The sequence below is a fragment of the Ovis canadensis genome, chromosome 1 (assembly GCF_042477335.2).
Source record: "Ovis canadensis isolate MfBH-ARS-UI-01 breed Bighorn chromosome 1, ARS-UI_OviCan_v2, whole genome shotgun sequence".
Taxonomy (NCBI): Eukaryota; Metazoa; Chordata; class Mammalia; order Artiodactyla; family Bovidae; genus Ovis; species Ovis canadensis.
The window spans coordinates 101,862,726-101,882,989 of NC_091245.1; the positions used below are offsets into that span (position 1 = coordinate 101,862,726).

A 20,264-nucleotide genomic window follows, 5' to 3' on the forward strand; every position below is an offset into this window, starting at 1 on the left:
TGGGGGAAGACCAGGGTTTGGTTTGTTGGTCTGGTGATAAAAAACTGCCCTCCAAAGAGTCCTCCTGAGAGTTTTTCCTCCTAGGGGGGCCGCGAGGCCTACACTGGAATTATTGACTATAACCTGGCTGCACAGGACGTCCAGGTGAGCAAGGGATGGGGGAGTTTGCACTGTCGTGCACATAAGACACTGTATCTTAGAGCCGGTGACCTGTGTACCCACTGTCCTGCAAAACTGTCCTTGCCTTGGGAAGGAATCCTCAGTGACGTAAGGGGGTCATGGGGTATCAGGCAATGTCACACAAGAAGCTTTTTCCACTCACTCGGCCTCTGACTCCTGAACTCACACATTCTCCTCTCATGGGCATTTGGGGACTATTTAATTCCTTCCACGGCAGGGGACATAGGTTCGATCCCTGGTTGCAGAACTAAGGTCCTGCTTGCTGTGCTACACAGATAAACAAATGCAACTAATTTATAGGTTAAAATAAGCTTTTCCATGTTTATGGATTCTGGGAACACCATAACCATGGCTCCCTAATCCCCCAACCAGTGATTCTGATTTACTCCCTGCTCCCAGGCATTAAAACAGGCTGAAGGACCCAGCACAGAGAGGACGTGGGTCCTTGTCTTCACCCAGCGCAATCCTGAACACCTCATCCGAGGTACACAGGAGTCTTCTGGTCTCCCCAGCTTGCTCTAATGATGAGTTCTGGCTGAGGAAGGTGGGGAGGGCTCATCCTTCTCTGGGATAACCACCCCCTTCCCCACTTATTTTTCTAACTCCCTCCCGTGTGCACCACAGTGTTGAACCAGTACCAGTGGTACACGGGGCATGAGTTGGAGAAGACCGTCCGGGCCCGTTTCCATGGAGCCGCCTGCGTGGCTCTGCTCAACCTAGGTAAGGGGTCTGCTTGGAACCCACGGGGCAGAGGTCTCCTGTAGAATGGCGGTGGTCTCTCTCCATCTTTGCCTCTTTCCTTCCAGCCTTGGTGATTCGGAACACACCCCTGTACTTTGCTGATAAACTTCATCAAGCCCTCCAGGTAAGACTGATGCTCCTCTCCCCTTGTTTTGGAACAAAAACAGGCGGGAGACACCTCCTGGGCAAGAGAAAGTTTCACACTGTTGCTAATGTAACCATCTTGTATTACTTTGTAAACATGGAGGAGCTCTCTTTTCCTAAGTTTACAAATTGTCTTGTCAAGAGTAGAGGAGGGAGCTGTGGCTAGAGACAAGTCCATTGACCCATCAGGGCCCTAAAGCTAAAATTTTTGGCCCAATGAATGTCTAGGTGGCCAGATACAGATACGAATTTGCTCTGTAAATACACTGTCTTGTCCGGGTTCAGTTGTTGCCAGAATGAGGGTGGCGATAACACTAGAAAGAAGAATGAAAGAGCCGCCCGTTTCTGAGTTTCTGAGGGGCTCCTTGTGTGCCAGGGCCTCTGCTGAGCACGTTTCAGTAAGTATTCACATTAACACTCCATCCATGTTTATAGACAAAAAAAACTGAAGCACAGAGAGGTTAAGTACCTTGCCCAAGGTCACACAGCAGTCTCCCTACAAAACACATAATGATCCTATAGGACATTTTGGTCTATACTATAAGCTATAGCCTACTCTTGGTACCCAAGATCGCCTTTCTCCATACTGGTCAGACTTTGTTCTATATAATCCAAAGTTAAATTGACAATCTTGGTTTGAGTAATTTCATAAACAGAATCCAGTCATTCTGCTCATTCAACTAGGTGTCCTAGTACAACTGTCCACCAAGACCTATATGAATAAAAATCCCACCCAAACTTTGAAGATGGAATAGTTTTTGGTACACTGGTTGAGAAACCATGATGCCTATTGACAACTATTCAAAATGTTACATAGAAGCTTTCTTAAAACATTTTCTTTTTATTTATTTATTTATGACTATGCTGGGTTTCCACTGCTGTGAGGGCTTTCTTTCGTCGCTCTGAGTGGGGTCTCCGCTTTGCTCTGAGGGGGGCCTCCTCTCTGCTCTGAGCGGGGCCTCCTCTCTGCTCTGAGCGGGGCCTCCTCTCTGCTCTGAGTGGGGTCTCCGCTTTGCTCTGAGCGGGGTCTCCTCTCTGAGTGGGGCCTCCTCTCTGCTCTGAGTGGGGCCTCCTGTCTGCTCTGAGCGGGGCCTCCTCTCTGCTGTGGTTCGCAGGCTTCTCACTGTGGTGGCTTCTTTTGTCCTGTAGCTCAGGCTCTGGGGCGTCGGGCTTCAGCAGTTGCAGCTCTTGGGCTCTCCAGCTCGGGCCAGAAGCTGTGGGACCCGAGCGTTAGTTGCTCCATGCCATGTGGGATCTTCCTGGACCAGTGATTGAACCCGTGTCTCCTGCATTTGCAGGCAGATTCTTTACCACTGAGCCATCAAGGAAGCATCTAGAAGCATTTATTTTATCACCCGGAGATTTCCATTTTGACAGCAGATTATTGTACTTATCCAATAAATCCTGTACTATTATAATGAGTGAACACTAGGTTTCACTTGAAAAGTTGTGATTATCTAAATTCCTGTCATAAAAACAAACCTGTACTCTAGCAGTGATTGTAATGTATTTAGATTACAGGACTTTAGACTCCTGGATATAAATTGTGGGTTTAATCTTAGAAGAAGGAGTCAAGAAGTGATGCAGGTTTATTTTTCTGGAAAAAAAATCAAAAAAAAAGAAAAACTCAGTCAAGACACTTCCATACTATTCTTTTATGAGAGATATGTAAAAACATAATTGTGATAAATATTTATTCAGAAAAATGACCTTTAAGTGATGGCTGGTTCAGGACAGTTCAGTTCAGTCACTCAGTCGCGTCCGACTCTTCGCGACCCCATGGACCGCAGCATGCCAGGCCTCCCTGTCCATCACCCACTCCTGGAGTTTACCCAAACTCATGTCCATTGAGTCGGTGATGCCACTGAACCATCACATCCTCTGTCGTCCCCTTCTCCTCCTGCCCTCAATCTTTCCCAGCATCAGGGTCTTTTCAAATGAGTCAGGTCTTTGTATCAGGTGGCCAAAGTATCGGAGTTTTGGCTTCAACATCAGTCCTTCCAAAGCATATTCAGGACTGATTTCCTTTAGGATGGACTGGTTGGATCTCCTTGCAGTCCAAATTCAGACCAATTTGAACCATGAAATGATGTTCTTTATAAAGATCCTAGGGCAGTACGAGATGCCAAATATACTCTCAGGTAACAAAAGAAGAATGATGTTTGATATAAGTTTAGTGTAGAGAGCCACTTTACACACTGGGAACATTCACTTAATGAGCAACTCTTACACCAGTTCTACAACTGTGGAGTACAAGAGTTGCAAGAAGGGAAGAATGGATACTGGGAAGTATTCAGCAATCTTTATCACAATACAAAACCAGTGTACATGCCATTCAAAAGAGTAGCCATCAGGGAATTCCCTAGCAGCCCAGTGGTTAGGAGTCTGTGCTCTGACTGCTGATCCCTGGTCGGGGAACTAAAATCCCACAAGCTGTGCAGCCAAAAAGCCAATCAGATTAAATTAAAAGTGAAAAAAAAAAGTAGCCATCAGGCCCACTGACAATTAGGTAATGAGTCCAAATAAAATATAGCATCCTATATTCCCTTCATCATTTTTTATTTGTTTCTTCTAGGAGTTTATGATCTGTAGGGTGACCATAAGTGTGGGTTTCAGGCAATTCTGGGAAGGGCCTCAGAAGTCAGATGCCTGAGGAAACTCTGAAAAAGAGGATATTAGAAAATGGTGACAGCAGCAGTACCCAGCTCGTGACACAAACAGGATTTTTGCAACCAAAGTACTTTATTTAGAAATCTCTCATGATAACATTATTATAATCAGTTATAGCTCCTGATTTGATGATGTACTATACCTCTATTGGGGCTTCCCTGACAGCTCAGTTGGTTAAGAATCCGCCTGCAATGTAGGAGACCCCAGTTCGATTCCTGGGTCGGGAAGATGTCCTGCAGAAGGGATAGGCTACTCACTCCAGTATTCTTGGGCTTCCCTTGTGGCTCAGCTGGTAAAGAATTTGCCTGCAATGTGAAAGACCTGGGTTCGATCGCTGGGTTGGGAAGATCCCCTGGAGAAGGGAAAGGCTCCCCTCTCCAGTATTCTGGCCTGGAGAATTCCATGGATTGTATAGTCCATGGGGTCACAAAGAGTCAGACACGCTTGAGCGACTTTCACTTCACAAGTGGCGCTAGTGGTAAAGAACCCACCTGCCAATGCAGGAGACATAAGGGACAGTGGGTTTGACCCCTGCCCTGAAGAAAGAAATGGTGCCCCACTGCAGTATTCTTGCCTGGAGAATACCATGGACAGAAGAGCCTGGCAGGCTACAGTCTATAGGGCTGCGCAGAGTCGGACACTACTGAAGCGACTTAGCACACATGCACACATGTACCTCTATTATTTCTAAACTGAACCCTCCATTACTGTCTTTAACCAAAAGGCAAGAGGCCCATTGCAGGTACAAGAGAAAGAGAATGATGCTGAACCTCAGGGGTCTAACCAGGAGAAACCGATGACAGTTTAGGGATAGGGTGAATGTCCTCCTTAGACATTCCCTGTTAACGGTCTCTTGACTATCATGCTGTAAGTCTTCACAGGTAGCACATCCCTATCCTTTCTTGAGTCCTTGCTCTTGGAGTGAGACTCTAAGCTAATGGCAAGGGCAGAAAAGATGTGGAAGGAATGAGTGATATTGCTGTAAATATTCCCCACAGCAACTGATTTTTCCTGCCACGTCATCTCCCTTGAGGATGGACACAGATAATGTTTGGCCCTAGATAGTGTCTATTTCTCTTTTCCTTGACTCTCTCCTCACCAGCACTCGCTAGAATAATCCACCGTGTGGCCCAAACCCTGCCCTGTGAGAACTTGCTTACCACCACATCCCCATTCTGTTTCTTCCTCTACCAGGAGACTGAACCCAATTACCAAGCACTGATGCGCATCCTTATTTCTCGAAGTGAGACTGATCTTCTAAGCATCCGAGCCGAGTTCAGAAAGAAATTTGGCAAGTCCCTCTACTCTTCCCTCCAGGTGAGGCTTGGCTGGTTCTTAACCTGGAGCCCCAGAGCTTTATCCTTTACCTCCACCCTGCATACAGTGGAGCATATTCATGGCCTGGAGAACTCCTGGGTCTCTGGTTAATTTAGTGCAGAACTCTAGAAACCAAACAAGCTCTGGACCAGTGCGAGGGAGAGAACAGAGTGCCTGAGCCATGATGGTGGCAGGCCTTTCTAACATCTGACTTTCTGTCTGCAGGATGCAGTGAAAGGGGACTGCCGGTCAGCCCTACTAGCCCTGTGCAGGGCGGAAGACCTTTAAGACCTCATCCCCGCGTGACGCTCAAGGATCTGAGGTTCTCTTGTTTGGCTGAGCCTGCAGGAGACCAGCTGGGCCTCCAAATAAGATGACCCCTCACTGAGCACCACATGTTCCAGCTTCTTGTTGAGGCCAGAACTCAAAGTTTCTTTTAAATTCCTTCACTTCTCTCATCTCAAAGTGATGTCTGCACCTGGGTCCCCTAGCTCTGTCCTGGGTGTGCAAAACGAGGTCACTTGGATAGTTTCTGTCCTATTCATTCTTCCTGAACTCTGGCCAGAACATCTCGCTGATGCTTGATTTCTTTTGGCAAACTTCTCTGTCATTTGTGTTCCCTGATTGAAGTTTGGGTGGAGCAGGACACTGGCTGGGAGGAGGCCTTGAAGTTGGAGGTGCCTTTGATGTGCACTTGGGTATTCAACAGGAGTTCTGTTTGAGGCTCTAAACTGCAGTTGTCAACAACCTGCCTCCTCTGTGCATCCCCCTCACCCCTATTATTCTCTCTTCCCCAGGAAATTTCAGGCAAAATAAGTGAGAACCAGGAACCACGAGGAACCTGGTGGGCTACAGTCCACAGTGTGGCAAGAGGTGAACATGACTTAACAACTAAACAACACATGTGCATGCTGAATCGCTTCAGTCGTGTCTGACACTTTGTGACCCTATGGACTGTAGCCTGCCAGGCTCTCTGTCCGTGGAATTCTCCAAGCAAGAACACTGAAGTTGGTAAACAGCAACATCCACATGAAAAAAAAAAAAGGACAAAGCGGACTTTTGCCTCCCCCTGCTGGCTCTGTTAGAAATGACAGGCCACCCCCTCTAGCCTCTTTACCATCCCTGCACCCCCACCCCCCGCCACGGTTTGCATTCCTCAACTGGGTCAAATACTTAACGGCATAGCTACAGGGTAAGGCAAACAGCAGACTTCAGGAAAGAAGTTTTATTTCCAAATTCCCAGGAAGGCATTACAAATAATAGAGATAGAAACCCAAATCAAAACCTGAAACAAACGGATGGATGGATGGATTCGGATGGGCATATAGGATGACCCAGCCAGTCAGGGGTGAGAAGTAGGGGAGATGGATTCTAGACAGACGGGGACTTCACCCTGGAGCCTGAGTCTGTACATTAATGTGACTATTCTGGGGGAAAAGAGTTAGGAATCAGAAATCCTCACCCCATCAACTCCAATGTTGCCCTGGATGGTTGGGAGGAAGAGGAGGCAGCACACGAGGGCAAAGAGGTCACCAAGTCTGACCTTAGCATTCACTGCCTGCTCTGATCCCCAATATCCCATAAATAAGTTACCCTGCATATCTCAAGTTGAGGGGGAGTAAGCAAATAAGCCCTCGCCTCTGAAAGCGGAGGCAAGGCAGCCGGGCCCGGGCAGGACTACAGGAGGACACAGTCGGACTCTTGCTTCGGCCTTTGCCGACGCTCAGCAGCTGGGCGTCCAGATGCGGCTCCTCTCCCCTGCGTCAGATTTAACAGCTGGTCACCCATCGACCATGGCGGAACACAGGACAGGGACTCTAGATGGAAGCGGGGTCAGGACTGGGAGGGGCTGTGGGGAGAGAAAGACAGCAGGGGACCCAGGGCAGAGGGACAGACAGAAGGGCCCCGAGGGAAACCTTGAAGAGATGCGGTGGGAATAACAAAATTCTGGATCAGGGGAAGCCGGAGCAGCACGCTGGGGATGCAGGGACGCTGGAGGGGCAGCACTAAGAGCAAGGAGGAGCAGGCCCACCTGCGGTGATGGGGCCCGCGCAGGGGGCTGGGCCACTCTGTGCTGCTGGTACTCCTCTTGCTGAAGCTGCTGGGCCAGTTCCAAGTCGCTCAGACCCGACGTGCCCTGGGGCGGGGGCTGCTGCTGCTGCAGGGACAAGGCGATCAGGTAGTCCTAGAGAAAGGGGCAAGAACAAGGGCGGTGAGGGAGGCTGGGGCAGGGGACTGGTCAGGCTGGGCTTAGGCTTCCAAACCAGCTCAGCCTTTCCTTATCCTCCCAATGCCCCTTCTCCAGAGAGAAACACACAGCTGCGTATTTTATCTGTGATGCCAGAGAACACACACCAAGCGCAGAGATGGTTCACAGAGACCAGAGAGGGGCCCGGGTGTCATAAGTTACAGTCTCTAGATGATAAGATACAGGCGGCCCGCCTTGGGCACAAAGCTCTCCGAGGCAGACATGCGCTCTGCACCCCACCCCGGCCCCCAAGGCCCCACACACCTGGTCCACCTGCTGCTGCTTTTCTGGGGAGCCACTCCCACCTCCTGGCCCGGGTCCCTTGCCTGGGGAGTGACTGAGGTGAAAGTCAGAGTCACAGAAACAGCTGTCTCCGTCCACATTGTGCAGGCTCTCCCACACCACTTGCTCCTCCTGTAGAAAGCCCTGGTCAGTGACCAGCAGGTACAAGTGGCCCTGTGCGGGAGAGAACACATACGCGGGTGGGATGGGCGGCGGCTCACGGCGGAAGCGAGCTGAGCGGCGCAGAGCCCGTGAGACTGGTCGGCACGCTAGTTGAGACGTGTCAGTGTGAGTGCGTGCATCTTTCGCTAGGTACACATGGCTCTGGGCAGAAGGGCTGTCTGAGTGCATGCTCAGTGGCGTGTGAGTGTGGCAGTCACTGCAGTCAAGCATGGAGTCCTCGGGACGGCAGTCTTCCTACCCTCCTTCCCGAGGTTCTCTAGGCTCACGGGATGCCTATGAGGATAAATCCTTTAAGAGCCAAAGATCTTTCCCTCCTCTACTCAATTCCTAGAACGCTTAGACAATTTCTAGCTTTGGAAAACTATGTGTGTTAGTCGCTCGCTCGTGTTCGACTCTTTGCAACCCCATAGACTGTAGCCCACCAGGCTCCTCTTTCCATGGAATTCTCTAAGCAGGAATACAGGAATGGGTTGCCATTCTATTCTCCAGAGGATCTTCCCAACCCAGGAATCAAGCCCGGGTCTCTTGCACTACAGGCAGATTCTTTACAGTCTGAGCCACGAGGGAAGCCTTGGAAAACTATAGTATTGTTCCAAACTACCACTGCCCCTTCCTGGGAGACGACGTGCACTTTCTTGGCCCACTGATGGCAAGCTCACTCCTTACGTCTCGCTCTGGCCAGTGAGATGGTAGCAGAGCCAACACTGTGCATGGTGTGTCCCTCTCGCTCTCCCGTGTTCCAGAGAAAGGCTGTTTTGTCAGCCAGGGCCCCAGACTGAAGATGATGTGGGACAGAACTGTGGCCAACCCACAGTGGACATGCAACATGAATGAGAAACAAACCTTCGTCATGGTGAACCACAGGGATTTTAGGGGTCATTTGTTACCACAGCTTAATCTGCCTTGTCCTGACCAAAATACTGACCCAGAAGAAATAGGCATGAGGAAATAGACAGCACTCCAACCTCCCACCTCCAAACCCGCATCACCTTATGCTTAGTCATAGTGCTGAAATGGTTGTTGCGGAAAAAGACGCTAAGTTCGCCCTCCTTGGCAGCTGCTGTTAGCTCACATAGACCATGGTAGGTCAGCTGGGCAGCAGTGGTCTCCAGGAACTGCTCTGCAATCAGGCCTGGCGGCAAGGACAAGAAAAGAGAGACAGGAGACTCAAATCCAAAGTCCACAGGAGGATCATCCAGAGAGCCCCTATCAAAGCTCTAGAGATCAGTCCCATCTTGGGCAATCCCTTCCTTGAAGCCTGGTTATATTCATCCATTCAACAGATGCTGAACTTCCCTGGTGGGCCAGTGGCTAAGACTCCGAGCTCCCAATTCAGGGAGCCTGGATTCGATTCTTGGTCAGGGAACTAGATTCCAAACACCACAACTAAGAGACGCAGGTGGGGACTTCCCTGGTGGGCCAGTGGCTAAGACTCTATGCTCCTAATGCAGGGGGCCCAGGTCAGAGAACTAGATCCCACATGCCGCAACTAAGACCCTCCACAGATAAATAAATAATTATTTTTTAAAAATGAGAGAGAAAGACTCAGGAGTACACGCATGCTAGGTCGCTTCACTCGTGTCCTACTCTCCGCAACCCTATGGACTGTAGCCCGCCAGGCTCCTCTGTCCATGGGGATTCTCCAGGCAAAAATACTGGAGTGGATTGCCATGCCCTTCCTCCTGGGGATCTTCCCAACCCAAGGATCAAACCTGAGTCTCTTGCATGTCCTGCACTGCAGGCAGATTCTTTACCCACTGAACCACCTGGGAAGCCCATGCTGCCACTAAAAAAATATCCCACATGTCACAACTAAGACTCAGCCAAATAAATAAACAGATGCTAACGGAGCAACCAGGCACTGCACTAGGTACTGGGGGATACATCAGTGAACGAAACACACAGCTCCCCAAACTCCTGCTCATGGTGCCTACATTCTCATGGGACATGGTGGTGGAAAGACAGACGATAAACACTAAACCTCAGCAGCCACCATTCCCTCCACAAAAGATTGCCGAGGAGAAGGGAGGAATGTCACCTTCCGTCACGAGGTTGGTGTCACTGGAGTGCTTGCAGGTGATGATCTTCTCCACCAGCTGGTTGTAGCTCAGCTTCCCGACTGCACTCACAGCCTCAGGACTCTGCATGGGCAGTGGGGTGGGGTGGTACCCCCCAAAATGGAGAGCTTTTTTTTAGGAAGGAAATGAACCAAGCCCACAAGGATTGCAACCCTATGACAAAAGCTTCCTGAAACTTTTGATGTCTAAAGAACTGACCCATTTTCATATTGCTTGCTTGTGTTTGAATGTTACCCCCAAAAGTTAAAAACTAAAGGAATTCCACACTGAATCCAACCTTGAAACCCCAATCCCCTCCCTAGCCAATCTACTCCCTACCTCCCTAACCCTAACCCCACAAAATTTTGCTTCTCTCTCAGCTTGAGCCGGCTGAGTCTCATGTGGGCCCTTCCGCCCTCACCTGTGGATCAACAAGCCAGCCATGGTACAGAGGTATGCCAAGGAGGTCAAAGACACTGCACTCAGGTGTATACTCAAAATCAGAGACACCTGTGAAGCGCACGTTGACATCCAGACCTGTGGCCAGTTTAGGCAGCACCGTCATCGCGTCGTCCACATTCTGGGGATGGGAGAGAGAACGATGGCTAGGTCAAATCAGCACACTGCGCATTTTAAACTTAGTGTTATAGATAAGCAACAAGGATATACTGCATAGCACATGGAATTATCCCCAGTATCTTTTTAACAAATTATTTATTTATTTATTTGTTTATTGGCTGAGAGGCACGCAGGATCTTAGTTCCCCAATCAGGGATCAAACCCATGCCCCCTGCATTGGAAGCACAGAGTCTCAATCACTGAACCACCAGGGAAGTCCCATATACCCAGCCAATCTAATTATAAGATACCCAGTATCTTATAATAACTTATTACAGAATTTAATCTGCAAAAATACTGAATCACCACACTATACACCTGAAACTGACACAGTATTGTAAATCAACTATACTTCAATTTAAAAAATAAAATGAAATGAAAAAATAAACCTTACACAGTATTATATGTCAATTATATATCAATAAAACTGGTAGGAAAAGAAAATGATGGATATTCTAGCCTTCCCTCTTCTTGTTCCACTCCTACCTCCAGGAAAAAAAAAAATTTAATCTTGTTGCTCTTCCCCCCTGGTTTCCTCTTACAGTGGAAAGTCCTCCCTTTTCTCAATCCTTCTTTATCTTATGTAAATGAACATATTTTCTAAGACAGACACACTCTCTCCCTCCTGCAGAAAGAAATGATGGTTCAAAGAACCCTCTTGAGAAGCATCAGAAAGGCTTCTCTTAATAGCCTGGGTGCCCCTTACGAACCTGCAACCCCCCAGTTCACAGACCTTTCACCTCACCTGCTGAAAATTAAGCTGAAGTCCCTCTGACTTTTCCTGAGGTTTGATGGACAGAAGGCAGTCTCCTACAAGACAGGATTCCTTATCAGCTTACCCCACCACTGTCCCAAAAGCTGCTTCCTCTTCTCTAAGAAAACAGAGGTAATATCACAGAACAACAGATTTTCAGAGTTGCAAAGGGCCTTCGTTTCTCAGAGGAAGAAAGGCCAAAAAAGGTGAAGGATCCACTCAAGGTCACATGTGAAAGCTAAGGGAAGAACGAGGGTGACGACCCAGGACTCCTGACACCCTGACTTTTGCTTTTCATTCCCCAGCCTTGCAGAGAAACCCTATAGACCTTTACCCTCCCTGCCACATAAGATCCCCGGATGAAGAGTCCCTCAATACTCTGGATTTCTGGTTCAGTAGATAGCACTGGAACCTTTCAGGTAATTCCTCTTGAAGGCCCAGTCACTCACCAAGATGGGCCATGAGCTCGTCAGACGTGATCACTTCCTTCTGAGGTGGCAGCTTTACCTGGAGGCAAGGAGAGATCAAAGAGTTGGCCAGTCATTGGTAAAGAATCTGCTTGCCAATGCAGAGGACAAAGTTCGATCCCTGGTCTGGGAATATTCCACATGCCATGTGGCACAAGCCCATGCACCACAACAAGGAGTAGCCCCCACTCGGCCACAGCTAGAGAAAGCCTGTGTGCAGCAACGAAGACGCAGCACAGCCAAAAATTAATAAATTAAATTAAAAAAAAAAAAAGTGAGCCAGGTGTGTGCTTTCCTTCATGGAGCACTGAAGGAGGAACCCAGAGAAAGGAGGGATGAGGGCAGGGCTTATCCAACAGTCAGGTGTGGTGGGCAAAAACGGCTTGCAACTGGAGCAAGGGACTGAATGGGAAGAACTGCAAGCCATTCCCATTTGCTAGACAGTGGAAGATGCAGGAGTAGGACAGATAATTGTCTTGTTTTTGCAAATATCTGATCTCATTTGTTCAACCTGGAGATAAAGGAAGAAAAACCTGGAAAGTTTGACAGGTTTGAGAAAAGCAGAATGATCAACATTTTCTAAGACTCCATCCAAACTCCCTCTTACCTTCCACTGAAGAAAAAGGATGTTTGCAATGGCGATGAGAGGGCAAGGGCCGTTGGCGCTCTGGGTGATGATAGGTGTCTGTTCTCCTTTCCAGGGGATCCACTTGACACAGTAGAAGTCTAGCTCAGGCTGTCGGGCCCTAGGGGCCTGGGGAAGCTCCTGGAGCCTGAAGCAGGCCTCCGCTGTCTCTGACTCAGGTGGAGTCTCTTGGGCTGGCCCTGGCTGGCTTGAGCTAGCATCTGGTGGAGGGAACTTGAAATCATCCTGGCCTTGGGCTGGCAGTGAAGCTTGGTCTACTGGCTCCTGCTCTCCAGCTGCCCCGTCCGCCTCTTTGGCATCCTTGTCCTGAGGGTGCTCTTTGGGTTCTGACAAGGCCTTGTGGTTTTCCGGGCTGACTGTTTCTGCAGTCCTGGCCTCACTGGGGGCTGGATGCTCAGGCTGATGGTGCTCCATGGTCAGGAAGGGCTGACTGAGGGCACCAAAGGACTTTACTGTCCTCAGAGACTGACCTTACTCTAAGCTTGATAAGCAAAAGGGAGACGGATCCAATAAGAAGGAAATCATTGGGCTGAAAAGTAAACAGACCCAGAAAAATCTCGGAAAAGGAATGTAGTGCAGAAGGCTTGCTGAGCGTCTGTTCAGCCACTCCAGGCTACGGGCAGTACAGTTTTAGGTTAAACAGAAGGGTCCCAGGCCGAGCTGTCACCTCTAACTTGCGGTGACCAGATGGGACCAAAGAGGGTACAGGACTCGAAGGTTTGGAAGGGATAATTCTGGTGGGATTGAAGACATTGGGTGGCATCAGCTTTCCTGAAACAGAAACGACAAGGACTGAAGACAAGATAGAAAGGGAGAGCAAAAGGAGAAAGAAGGAAAAGAGATGGAGAAAGAAATGTTCATACAATACCGACAGTGATCTTAATACAGTGATCTTTAGCTAACCTTGAAGTAAGCATTATGTCAGTAAAACCCACCATAGCTGGAATGAGGGTAAATCCTCTGCCTCATCCCCCACCTCTGCCCTTGACTCTGCAGGGAACATCCTGAGTACACAGGGCTTATATCTTTAGGGCCCTGTTTTCTCTGCTTCATCCCAAGGCCAAAGAGCTAAACAGCGCTTGGGGTGAAGAAAAAGAGTCAGTATCATACTCCTAAAGGGGAAACACTGGTAAGAAAGAAGTCTTTCTCCTTGAAGGACTCCACCTTTACAATTCCAGCTTTACAATTACAAACCACAACAAAAGGTCCTGGGAGGAGCTTCCTGTAGGCTGGAGAGGGGAAATACAAGCAAGGTGACTTGAAACAGAGATGGGTTCTGATAAGTAATTTCAGATTAGAGGTACAACCTGTCCCACCCCACCCCCAGCCCCATTCTCTTGCCAGCTGGAGTTGGGATAGCAACTTATCAGTTCCTCTATGCTCTGAAAACTGCTCAAACCCAGTACTCCCTTGCTTACTACATGGAATATGAAAATACTGATTATTGATTTACATTAAAAAAAATTACTCCCTCTACATTCACCTATCTGTGCAAATGTTCTTTCAATCTATTCCCATCTAGGTTATTTTAAATGTCAACTCTGGACCTGTTTAACCTGCTCTCTCCCGGCACTAAGCATGACATTTAATTAACACCATGGATAGATGATAAAAAGCCACAAACTCTGCCTCCTGGAAAATATCTCCCTTCAACCTCCTTGCTCCCCTCTCCACCTTGGTCAGGGTGAGAAAGGTGGAGAAATAAACTTGTTAGAAATCTTTTCTCTTGCTTCCTCCTAACCTGAGACTATGCTTCCTTTCGCAATCAGATAGGATTTAGGGCTAAGGTAAAGCCTCGGAGGTGAAGTTGAGCAATGTAAAAGTCATGGAAATAAGACTAGTCACCCAAATTGATCATCCTTCTGATTCAAATATAATCTATGCTAGCTGTATCTCATTTCCATGTGATTAATTTAGAATCTGAGTAGCAAAATTTGGGTACTCAGGCCTTATACCTTTTTAAAAAAAAAATCTCTCTCCTCTTTTCCTTCCTTCCCAAATGACATTTAGAATGAGCCTCAGAAGCAGAAAGCAGAGCCTGGGACAATTTTTTAAAAGCTTGGAGAAAAACAGGGCTTACTTCTTATCTTTTCTATCCAAATGCCAGAAATGATCTATAATTAAGCGGGGGCTGGGCAGTCCAGTGAGCCAAAAGAACCCAGAACTGGACTACCAGAGGAAGCTGGGTCTCAGAGAAACTGGGTTAAAAGCTAAGTGGGCTAATCCTTCAGAAGAGGGGAGGAAGTGTAACGGAAGGGTTCCAGGCTACATGGTGCACACCGGTGGAGTGAGCATGGAGTACTCAAGAGCTTTACTGAGACTCACAGGTACTTAAACAAACAAGGAATTCATTCTTCCCCTCTTAACTAAGTCCTAGGCTTTCTGGAATCATCCTCTGGTGGCGGATAGGGGAGGTAAAACAGCCCCTGCTCCTCCCTAGCCAGTGGCAATAAACTGGCTGGAAGAATCACAGGAATCAGGTCTGTAGCTTCAAGAAGACACGTCCCTCCCCTCCCACCCGCAGGAACTTTACTCTCCCTTCAAGAGCGCAGGGTTCTCACTCTGACCCAAATCTTCAGGCAACTAAAGGTTTAGATTTTCCCCTCAGAATATGTCCACCACAGTGCCCTGTCTACTTGCTAGCAAGGGAGAGGAGGCAGGTGTAATTACACGGGGGAAAGGTAGCGTTTCTTATACTTACTCATTCTGCCCGAGCGCCTCTAGAAACCCAGACTTACAGAGACCCGGGGTGGGAGGATAGGCAGAGTCACCTCCCCAAAGCTAGAGAGGAAAAGGAAAAAAGGTGAAGGAAATGGTTAAGACTGCTTTTACCTTAAAGAAGTGGGGGCTGTTCCAGGACTTAGAAGGAGGGTTCAACGTCGGGACTGCGGTGAGGGAGGTGGGCTCAGAGAGGGGCGCCGCCACAGTCCCGGCCGCCTCCCAGCTGTCAACGCCAGAGTCTACACTGGTTTCCCCAGGTTTACGAGCGGCGGTCCCGGCTGGCTCGCGGCTACTTCCGGGCTCACGCCCACGACCGGGGGGCCCTGGAGAAGGGTGCAGGCAGGCAGGGGTGCAGCCCAGGTGCGCCCAGACAGCTCAGAGCGTCTTCAGGATTTCTGAGTCGCCGCGTCTAGGGCGCGCGCTCCAGGCCCGGTCTACAAGCGCTGGTTTTCAAAGGAAGTTTGTGGTTTTTCTTTTTTCTTTCTCCCTCTCTCTTTTTTCCCCATCGGGACAAAGAAAAATCAGTCAAGGACAAGCTCCCCGAAGGAGGAGGAGCCTGCCTGGCACTGGCGGATTTCCATTCGGGCTTTCTGACCTGGTCAGCAGCTTGGTGATCAGCAGTGAGCGAGAGAAACAAGGAGAGAAAAACAACAGACCCTTTCTCTTCTCTCCGCCTGCCGCTGGAAGGGATGGAGCACTTGTGCCTCTCTGGTGAGAATAGGGAAGAGCAAGGGCCCTGGCTGCGCTGGGAGGAGCAGGGCTGGACAGCAGAAGCTTGTTGGATCTCCCTGGGTGCGGCAATCCTCTGCCGTGCCTCCACTAAAACAGGGCCAAAGAGCCTGATATTTTCATATTTATTCATTTAAAGGGAAAAAAATCCTGATCTTTTCGAAGTCCTTACTGCGTTATTTTTTCTTTCTTTCTTTCTTTTTTTTTTTAGTTAAGAAATGAAACCGGTTGGGCTGCACCCTGGTAATGCAGAAGGTGCGGAAAAAGCAGCGGGCTCCGGGAAGAGTGCAGCAAGCAGAAAAGTAGCTGAGCACGCAGGGGATCCCATATCTCTGTGCTCTGGTCCTTGTTATCCCTCAGGCCTCAGCTTCTCATCCATCACTTCCTCTCAATTCCTAGCTTGGTGAGGAGGAAAAACTGGTGTGATGCTGGCGGCAGAAAATAAAAAAGGGACGGATTCATAACTGAGGGAACCTTTGATGATGAGAGTACATATACTTGCAGTACTCTGCACTACTCTGGGGCTGGAAGGTGGCAGTTAAAGGAGGTTGGAACCCAACTCTACGTTCTGAAAGGCCTTCTAAGCTCTACTCACAGGGCTACGGCAGGATGAAACTTCAAGCAACTCTGCAGGCTGAAAGGGGAGTTGGAACAATTGGGGAGGCAGGGAGTATAGATCCCAGGTTACAACAGACCGGGGAAGAATGAGACATTTGCCAACAGGTTACAGAGTTGTAAAAGAAGCATCAGGAGTTGGCAAGAGACTGTTAGGTGTTAAGTAAAGAAGAGGGGTCAGAGATTATTAAAGTTTTTTTATAACAAGGAAGACCACATAATTGGTCAATTTGGTAAAGAAGAGAATTCAAGGAAGATGAAGAGTTGTTTTTGCCCAGTGGAATTTTAGATGTCAACCAGGTGGTCGATATAATTTATGGAAAGACTTAGCCTGACTCAAGAGGGAAAGTTCAGAAGCCACAAAGATAGATTATATGACTCATACATACTTGTAAACTCAGATAATTCTCCTTCCCGCAATTCTTGGGGAAACCATAGCGGAGCTGCGGGACTACATTTCCCAGGATGCCACCGCACCACGCTCCACTTCGCGCCTCCCGTGAGTCTCTGGGCGCAGAACTTGGCCTCCGCCGCTGGGGGCGGGGCATCGTCGGGCTCCCGGGGCGCCCTGTTACGCACTTCCTCCCGGGGTGAATCGCCTTGTGGCGGGTTCGAGTCCCGCCTCCCGACTCGCCGCAAGCCCCTGAGTCCGGGGCGGGGCGCATTCGCCGGTTAACCTCTCAGCGGCGAGGGGCGGCGGCAACACGTTGGGCTTCACCATGGAGAACTACTTGCAGGGTTGTCGAGCTGCTCTGCAGGTAAGGGACCCCTGTTTGTTATCGTAAGGAATGGATCCTGGGATCCAGGAAGGACGAAGATGTGGGCTCTGGGGAGCACCGAGGGTTTGTGTGCGAAATTGTGGGTTGGGGGCTTGGAAATCTGAGGAGGGAGGAAGGAGAACCTAGCCTTTGAGAGTGGGAATGCATGCTCACTTAGGGGCTCCAGCCTTTGGGGTCTGCTCGAGAGCGGGGAGGCGGAATCGTGGGGCCGGGTCCTGCCTCTGAGCCCCTGCTCGGTGTCGCTGGGTTAGTTCCGTCAATGGGACCCGGGCTGTGCCGGCCGCGAGGTGTATTTGTTCCCTCCTCCCTGCCCCTCTTTCAGTTCTCCGTTCACGAGGCCTTGCTGGCGCCCTGGCCTCCAGGTGAACCCCGGGGGTACGAGGGAACCTGTGCCCACGGCTTTGTTGCCTCTGAACGGCGGTTTTTGTCTGACGGGCCTAACTCCTTCTAAGTTAAAGGTGGTCATGGTGTTACACTTTAAATCTGTTTTTAAGGAAAACACACACAGTACATCAGGCAGGTCTGTTGACCGACAGTCTTGCATTCCTTTGCCTCCAGTTTACCTCCTTGACTTTAACACACACAAATTACATAAAAATCCGCGACCTGGATGGGGATAAGCACAAAGTATGTTTGGAATCAAAACTATATGCATGACTCCTGAATGCTTTGTGGCTTATTTTTGGTACTCTCTGAGCCAGTTGGAGTCTCCCAGCCTTGCTGACTGGTCGTGCAACGTTAGGTCGCTATTCCAATTAGCAGCAAACAACGGGCCAGAGAGAGGCTCCAGGAGGTCACCTGGCCCCCCTGCTTCAAGTTATACTACTCTTGGAGAAACCTTGACAGATGGTTGACTCTGCTTCCTTTTAAAGTATCTTAAACTTGACAAATTCACCTGGGAAATAAGATTCTGGTCTGTAACAAATCCTAAAAGTCACCTAATTCCTCCTGCAGAATCAGCTGCTGTCATAAAGGAATGTCCTCACCTGAAGAATGGGAGTGAAGTTCTGGACTTGCCTGGCAGTCCGGTGGTTAAGACTCTACCCTTCCAATGCAGGGGGTGCAGTTTTGATCCCTAGTGGGGGAAATAAGATCCCATGTGTTGTGTGGCATGGCCGAAAACAAAGAGTAGGAGTGAAGTTCAATTAGTGTAAAACCAATTACACTACATTTTTCCTTGTGAAATGCAAATTTGGGAAGGTCATTTTAATGTATAAGACAATCTGGGACCAATTCATTTTGGTTACCTCTGATTTCCACCACAGGGAACTCATTAAAGACTAATATAGAGGCTTTTTGGCACCATTCCAAGGGCCAAGAAGTTGGATTTTTCCCTAATGACCCAAATAACCAGTCTTTTTCACCATTTGATAAAGAGTCTTTGAACCTGAAACTTTACCATATAGCATTTCGTTGCATGCCTCTATTCTACAGTGTCTACTCTCCAGAAGTGTCCCAGGTTAAGAGTATGTCTTCCTCAGGAATATGAAGCCGAAAAACACGATTTTTTCAGTATTGCTGATATCCTGACTTTTCTCTGCCTGAATTCATTCTCCCAGGGAACAAGATCTAGATCTTCCTTTTTCCAACCTTGTGAAGGAGAGATCGTATCTTAGAGCTCTTATCACACAACCTAGCCGGGGCCAAGAGAAATCAGAAAGTTAGACTAACAAAGCTAGTGGGTGGCCTGGTAGTAGGAGATACTGGTGGACACCCAGTGATTTAGATTGTCTGTAATTATGGAAGTAGAAAATGTACATAGTGAAAAAAAGTTAATACAAAAAAGATATACAATTAGAAAGTGAGAATGGTCTTTTTCTTCTCCGTTTCCAGTTTCCCAGAGGCCACAGTGTTGTTTCTTAGCTAAAGAAAGACATGATTTAGATAGAAACTATTTTTTTAAACTTTTTATTTTGTATTGGGGTATAGCAGATTAACAATGTTATGATGGTTTCAGGTGAACAAGCAAAGGGATTCAGCCATACATATATAGGTATCCATTCTTTCCCAAACTCCCTGCCAATCCAGGCTGCCACATATCATTGAGCAGAGTTCCACGTACTATACCGTAGGTCCTTGCTGATTATCCATTTTAAATACAGTGTTGTGTACATGACCATCCCAAACTTCCTAACTGTCCATTCTCCTTGGCAACCATGTTTGTTCTCTTAGTCTGTGAATCTCTTTTTATTTTGTAAGTTCATTTGTATCATTACTTTTAAGATTCCACAAATAAGGGATGTCATACGATATTTCTCCTTCTCTGCTGACTGACTTCACTCAGTATGACAATCTCTAGGTCCACCCATATTGCTGCAAATGGCATTATTTCATTCCTTTTAATGGCCGAGTAATATTCCATTGTATAAAGGTACCACATCTTTTTTATCCGTTCCTCTGTCGATGGGCATTTAGCTTGCTTCCATGCGATACTGTTGTGGTTTTTTTGTTTGTTTGTTTGTTTTTTGTTCGTTTGGCTGTGGCGGGTCTTAGTTGTGGCATGCGGGATCTTCTTTCTTCATTGTGGCATGCTAGATCTTTAGTTGCAGATTGTGGGATTTAGTTTCCTGACCAGGAATGGAACCTGGCCCCCCTGCATTGGGAGCGTGGAGTCTTAGCCTCTGAACCACCAGGGAAGTCCCCAGAGACACTATTAAAATACAGTATAACTTTTAGGAAATCGTGAATGCTTGGACTTTTATATAAGAAACAGCTGATAACTCAGCCAGCTTTCCTATTGATACCATATTTTCAGCATTTGATACCAGTGAAATTTTCTACAGTCTGCCACCACAATGATAGTAGATTGTTTTATTTAAAAGAAATCTTATGTCCTAGTCATGTTAAGTCATCTGTCACTTTTAGTTGGGCGGGGGGAAATCTTTGCTTCGCAGGGGGCCACATTCTAGTTTAGGTGGCTAAACTAGAAGCTTTGGCTTCTGGCTAAACATCCAGAAGCTTTGGATAATGTGCGTTGTCTGCACTTCTCAGGCATGAGGCAGAAATCAGGATTGGCTGATTCTCCTTAGAAATTTACAGTCCTTGCGTCACTGTCAATTAGTCCCATCTTCCCTGCCGGAAGTGCTTCTCTATCTCTGACTCCTTGTCTCCTT

The 20,264-nt window shown here is 48.2% G+C and overlaps 3 protein-coding genes across 21 annotated transcripts in view; 2 read left to right on the forward strand and 1 right to left on the reverse strand.

Moving 5' to 3' along the window:
• Positions 1 to 5,783, forward strand: part of ANXA9 (annexin A9) — an 18,975-nt gene extending 13,192 nt beyond the window's left edge. Inside the window, exons 11-16 of the mRNA XM_069541793.1 lie at positions 85 to 144; positions 580 to 664; positions 805 to 900; positions 987 to 1,045; positions 4,930 to 5,052; positions 5,278 to 5,783. Coding sequence (XP_069397894.1) covers positions 85 to 144; positions 580 to 664; positions 805 to 900; positions 987 to 1,045; positions 4,930 to 5,052; positions 5,278 to 5,340 — 486 coding nt within the window. The 3' untranslated portion in view covers positions 5,341 to 5,783. The remainder of the gene's footprint in view (positions 1 to 84; positions 145 to 579; positions 665 to 804; positions 901 to 986; positions 1,046 to 4,929; positions 5,053 to 5,277) is intronic.
• Positions 2,392 to 16,931, reverse strand: MINDY1 (MINDY lysine 48 deubiquitinase 1). 14 transcript variants are annotated; one of them, XR_011246790.1, is made up of 13 exons: positions 16,762 to 16,889; positions 15,140 to 16,185; positions 12,269 to 13,099; positions 11,644 to 11,701; positions 11,186 to 11,250; positions 10,244 to 10,402; positions 9,804 to 9,906; positions 8,755 to 8,897; positions 7,565 to 7,756; positions 7,085 to 7,237; positions 3,878 to 4,040; positions 2,776 to 3,725; positions 2,392 to 2,662 (listed from the first exon to the last, which is right to left on the reverse strand). XR_011246790.1 is itself a non-coding variant. In XM_069603797.1 (11 exons), the coding sequence occupies exons 3-11, from the start codon at positions 12,719 to 12,721 to the stop codon at positions 3,843 to 3,845; spliced, it is 1,524 nt and encodes a 507-aa protein (XP_069459898.1). In that variant the 5' UTR covers positions 12,722 to 13,099; positions 15,140 to 16,185; positions 16,762 to 16,889; the 3' UTR covers positions 3,786 to 3,842. The 14 variants fall into 14 exon arrangements, 12 of the variants coding, with proteins under 12 accessions (XP_069459890.1, XP_069459898.1, XP_069397673.1 ...); XR_011246789.1 differs by lacking the exon at positions 16,762 to 16,889 and having other exon boundaries at positions 12,269 to 13,078; positions 15,140 to 15,770; XM_069603797.1 differs by lacking the exons at positions 2,392 to 2,662; positions 2,776 to 3,725 and having other exon boundaries at positions 3,786 to 4,040.
• Positions 15,332 to 20,264, forward strand: part of PRUNE1 (prune exopolyphosphatase 1) — a 20,046-nt gene continuing 15,113 nt past the window's right edge. For 3 of the 6 annotated variants that reach the window (XM_069541665.1, XM_069541685.1, XM_069541676.1), the window contains exons 1-2: positions 15,337 to 15,739; positions 15,969 to 17,130. Coding sequence is in view for 2 of the 6 variants with exons in the window: in XM_069541645.1 (XP_069397746.1) it covers positions 16,689 to 16,871 (183 nt within the window). In the remaining 4 variants the exon portion in view is untranslated. Of the gene's footprint in view, positions 15,740 to 15,968; positions 17,131 to 20,264 lie in introns of all 6 variants that reach the window. The other 3 variants (XM_069541645.1, XM_069541691.1, XM_069541655.1) reach the window with 2 other exon arrangements.

Coding starts and splice junctions, on each gene's coding strand:
- MINDY1 (XM_069603789.1), bottom strand. CDS start 12,721: ATGGAGCACCATCAGCCTGAGCATCCAGCCCCCAGTGAGGCCAGGACT. Junction 11,251..11,643: donor CGAGCTCATGGCCCATCTTG/GTGAGTGACTGG, acceptor CCTGTCTTGTAG/GAGACTGCCTTCTGTCCATC. Junction 9,907..10,243: donor GCTGGCTTGTTGATCCACAG/GTGAGGGCGGAA, acceptor CTGCCCATGCAG/AGTCCTGAGGCTGTGAGTGC.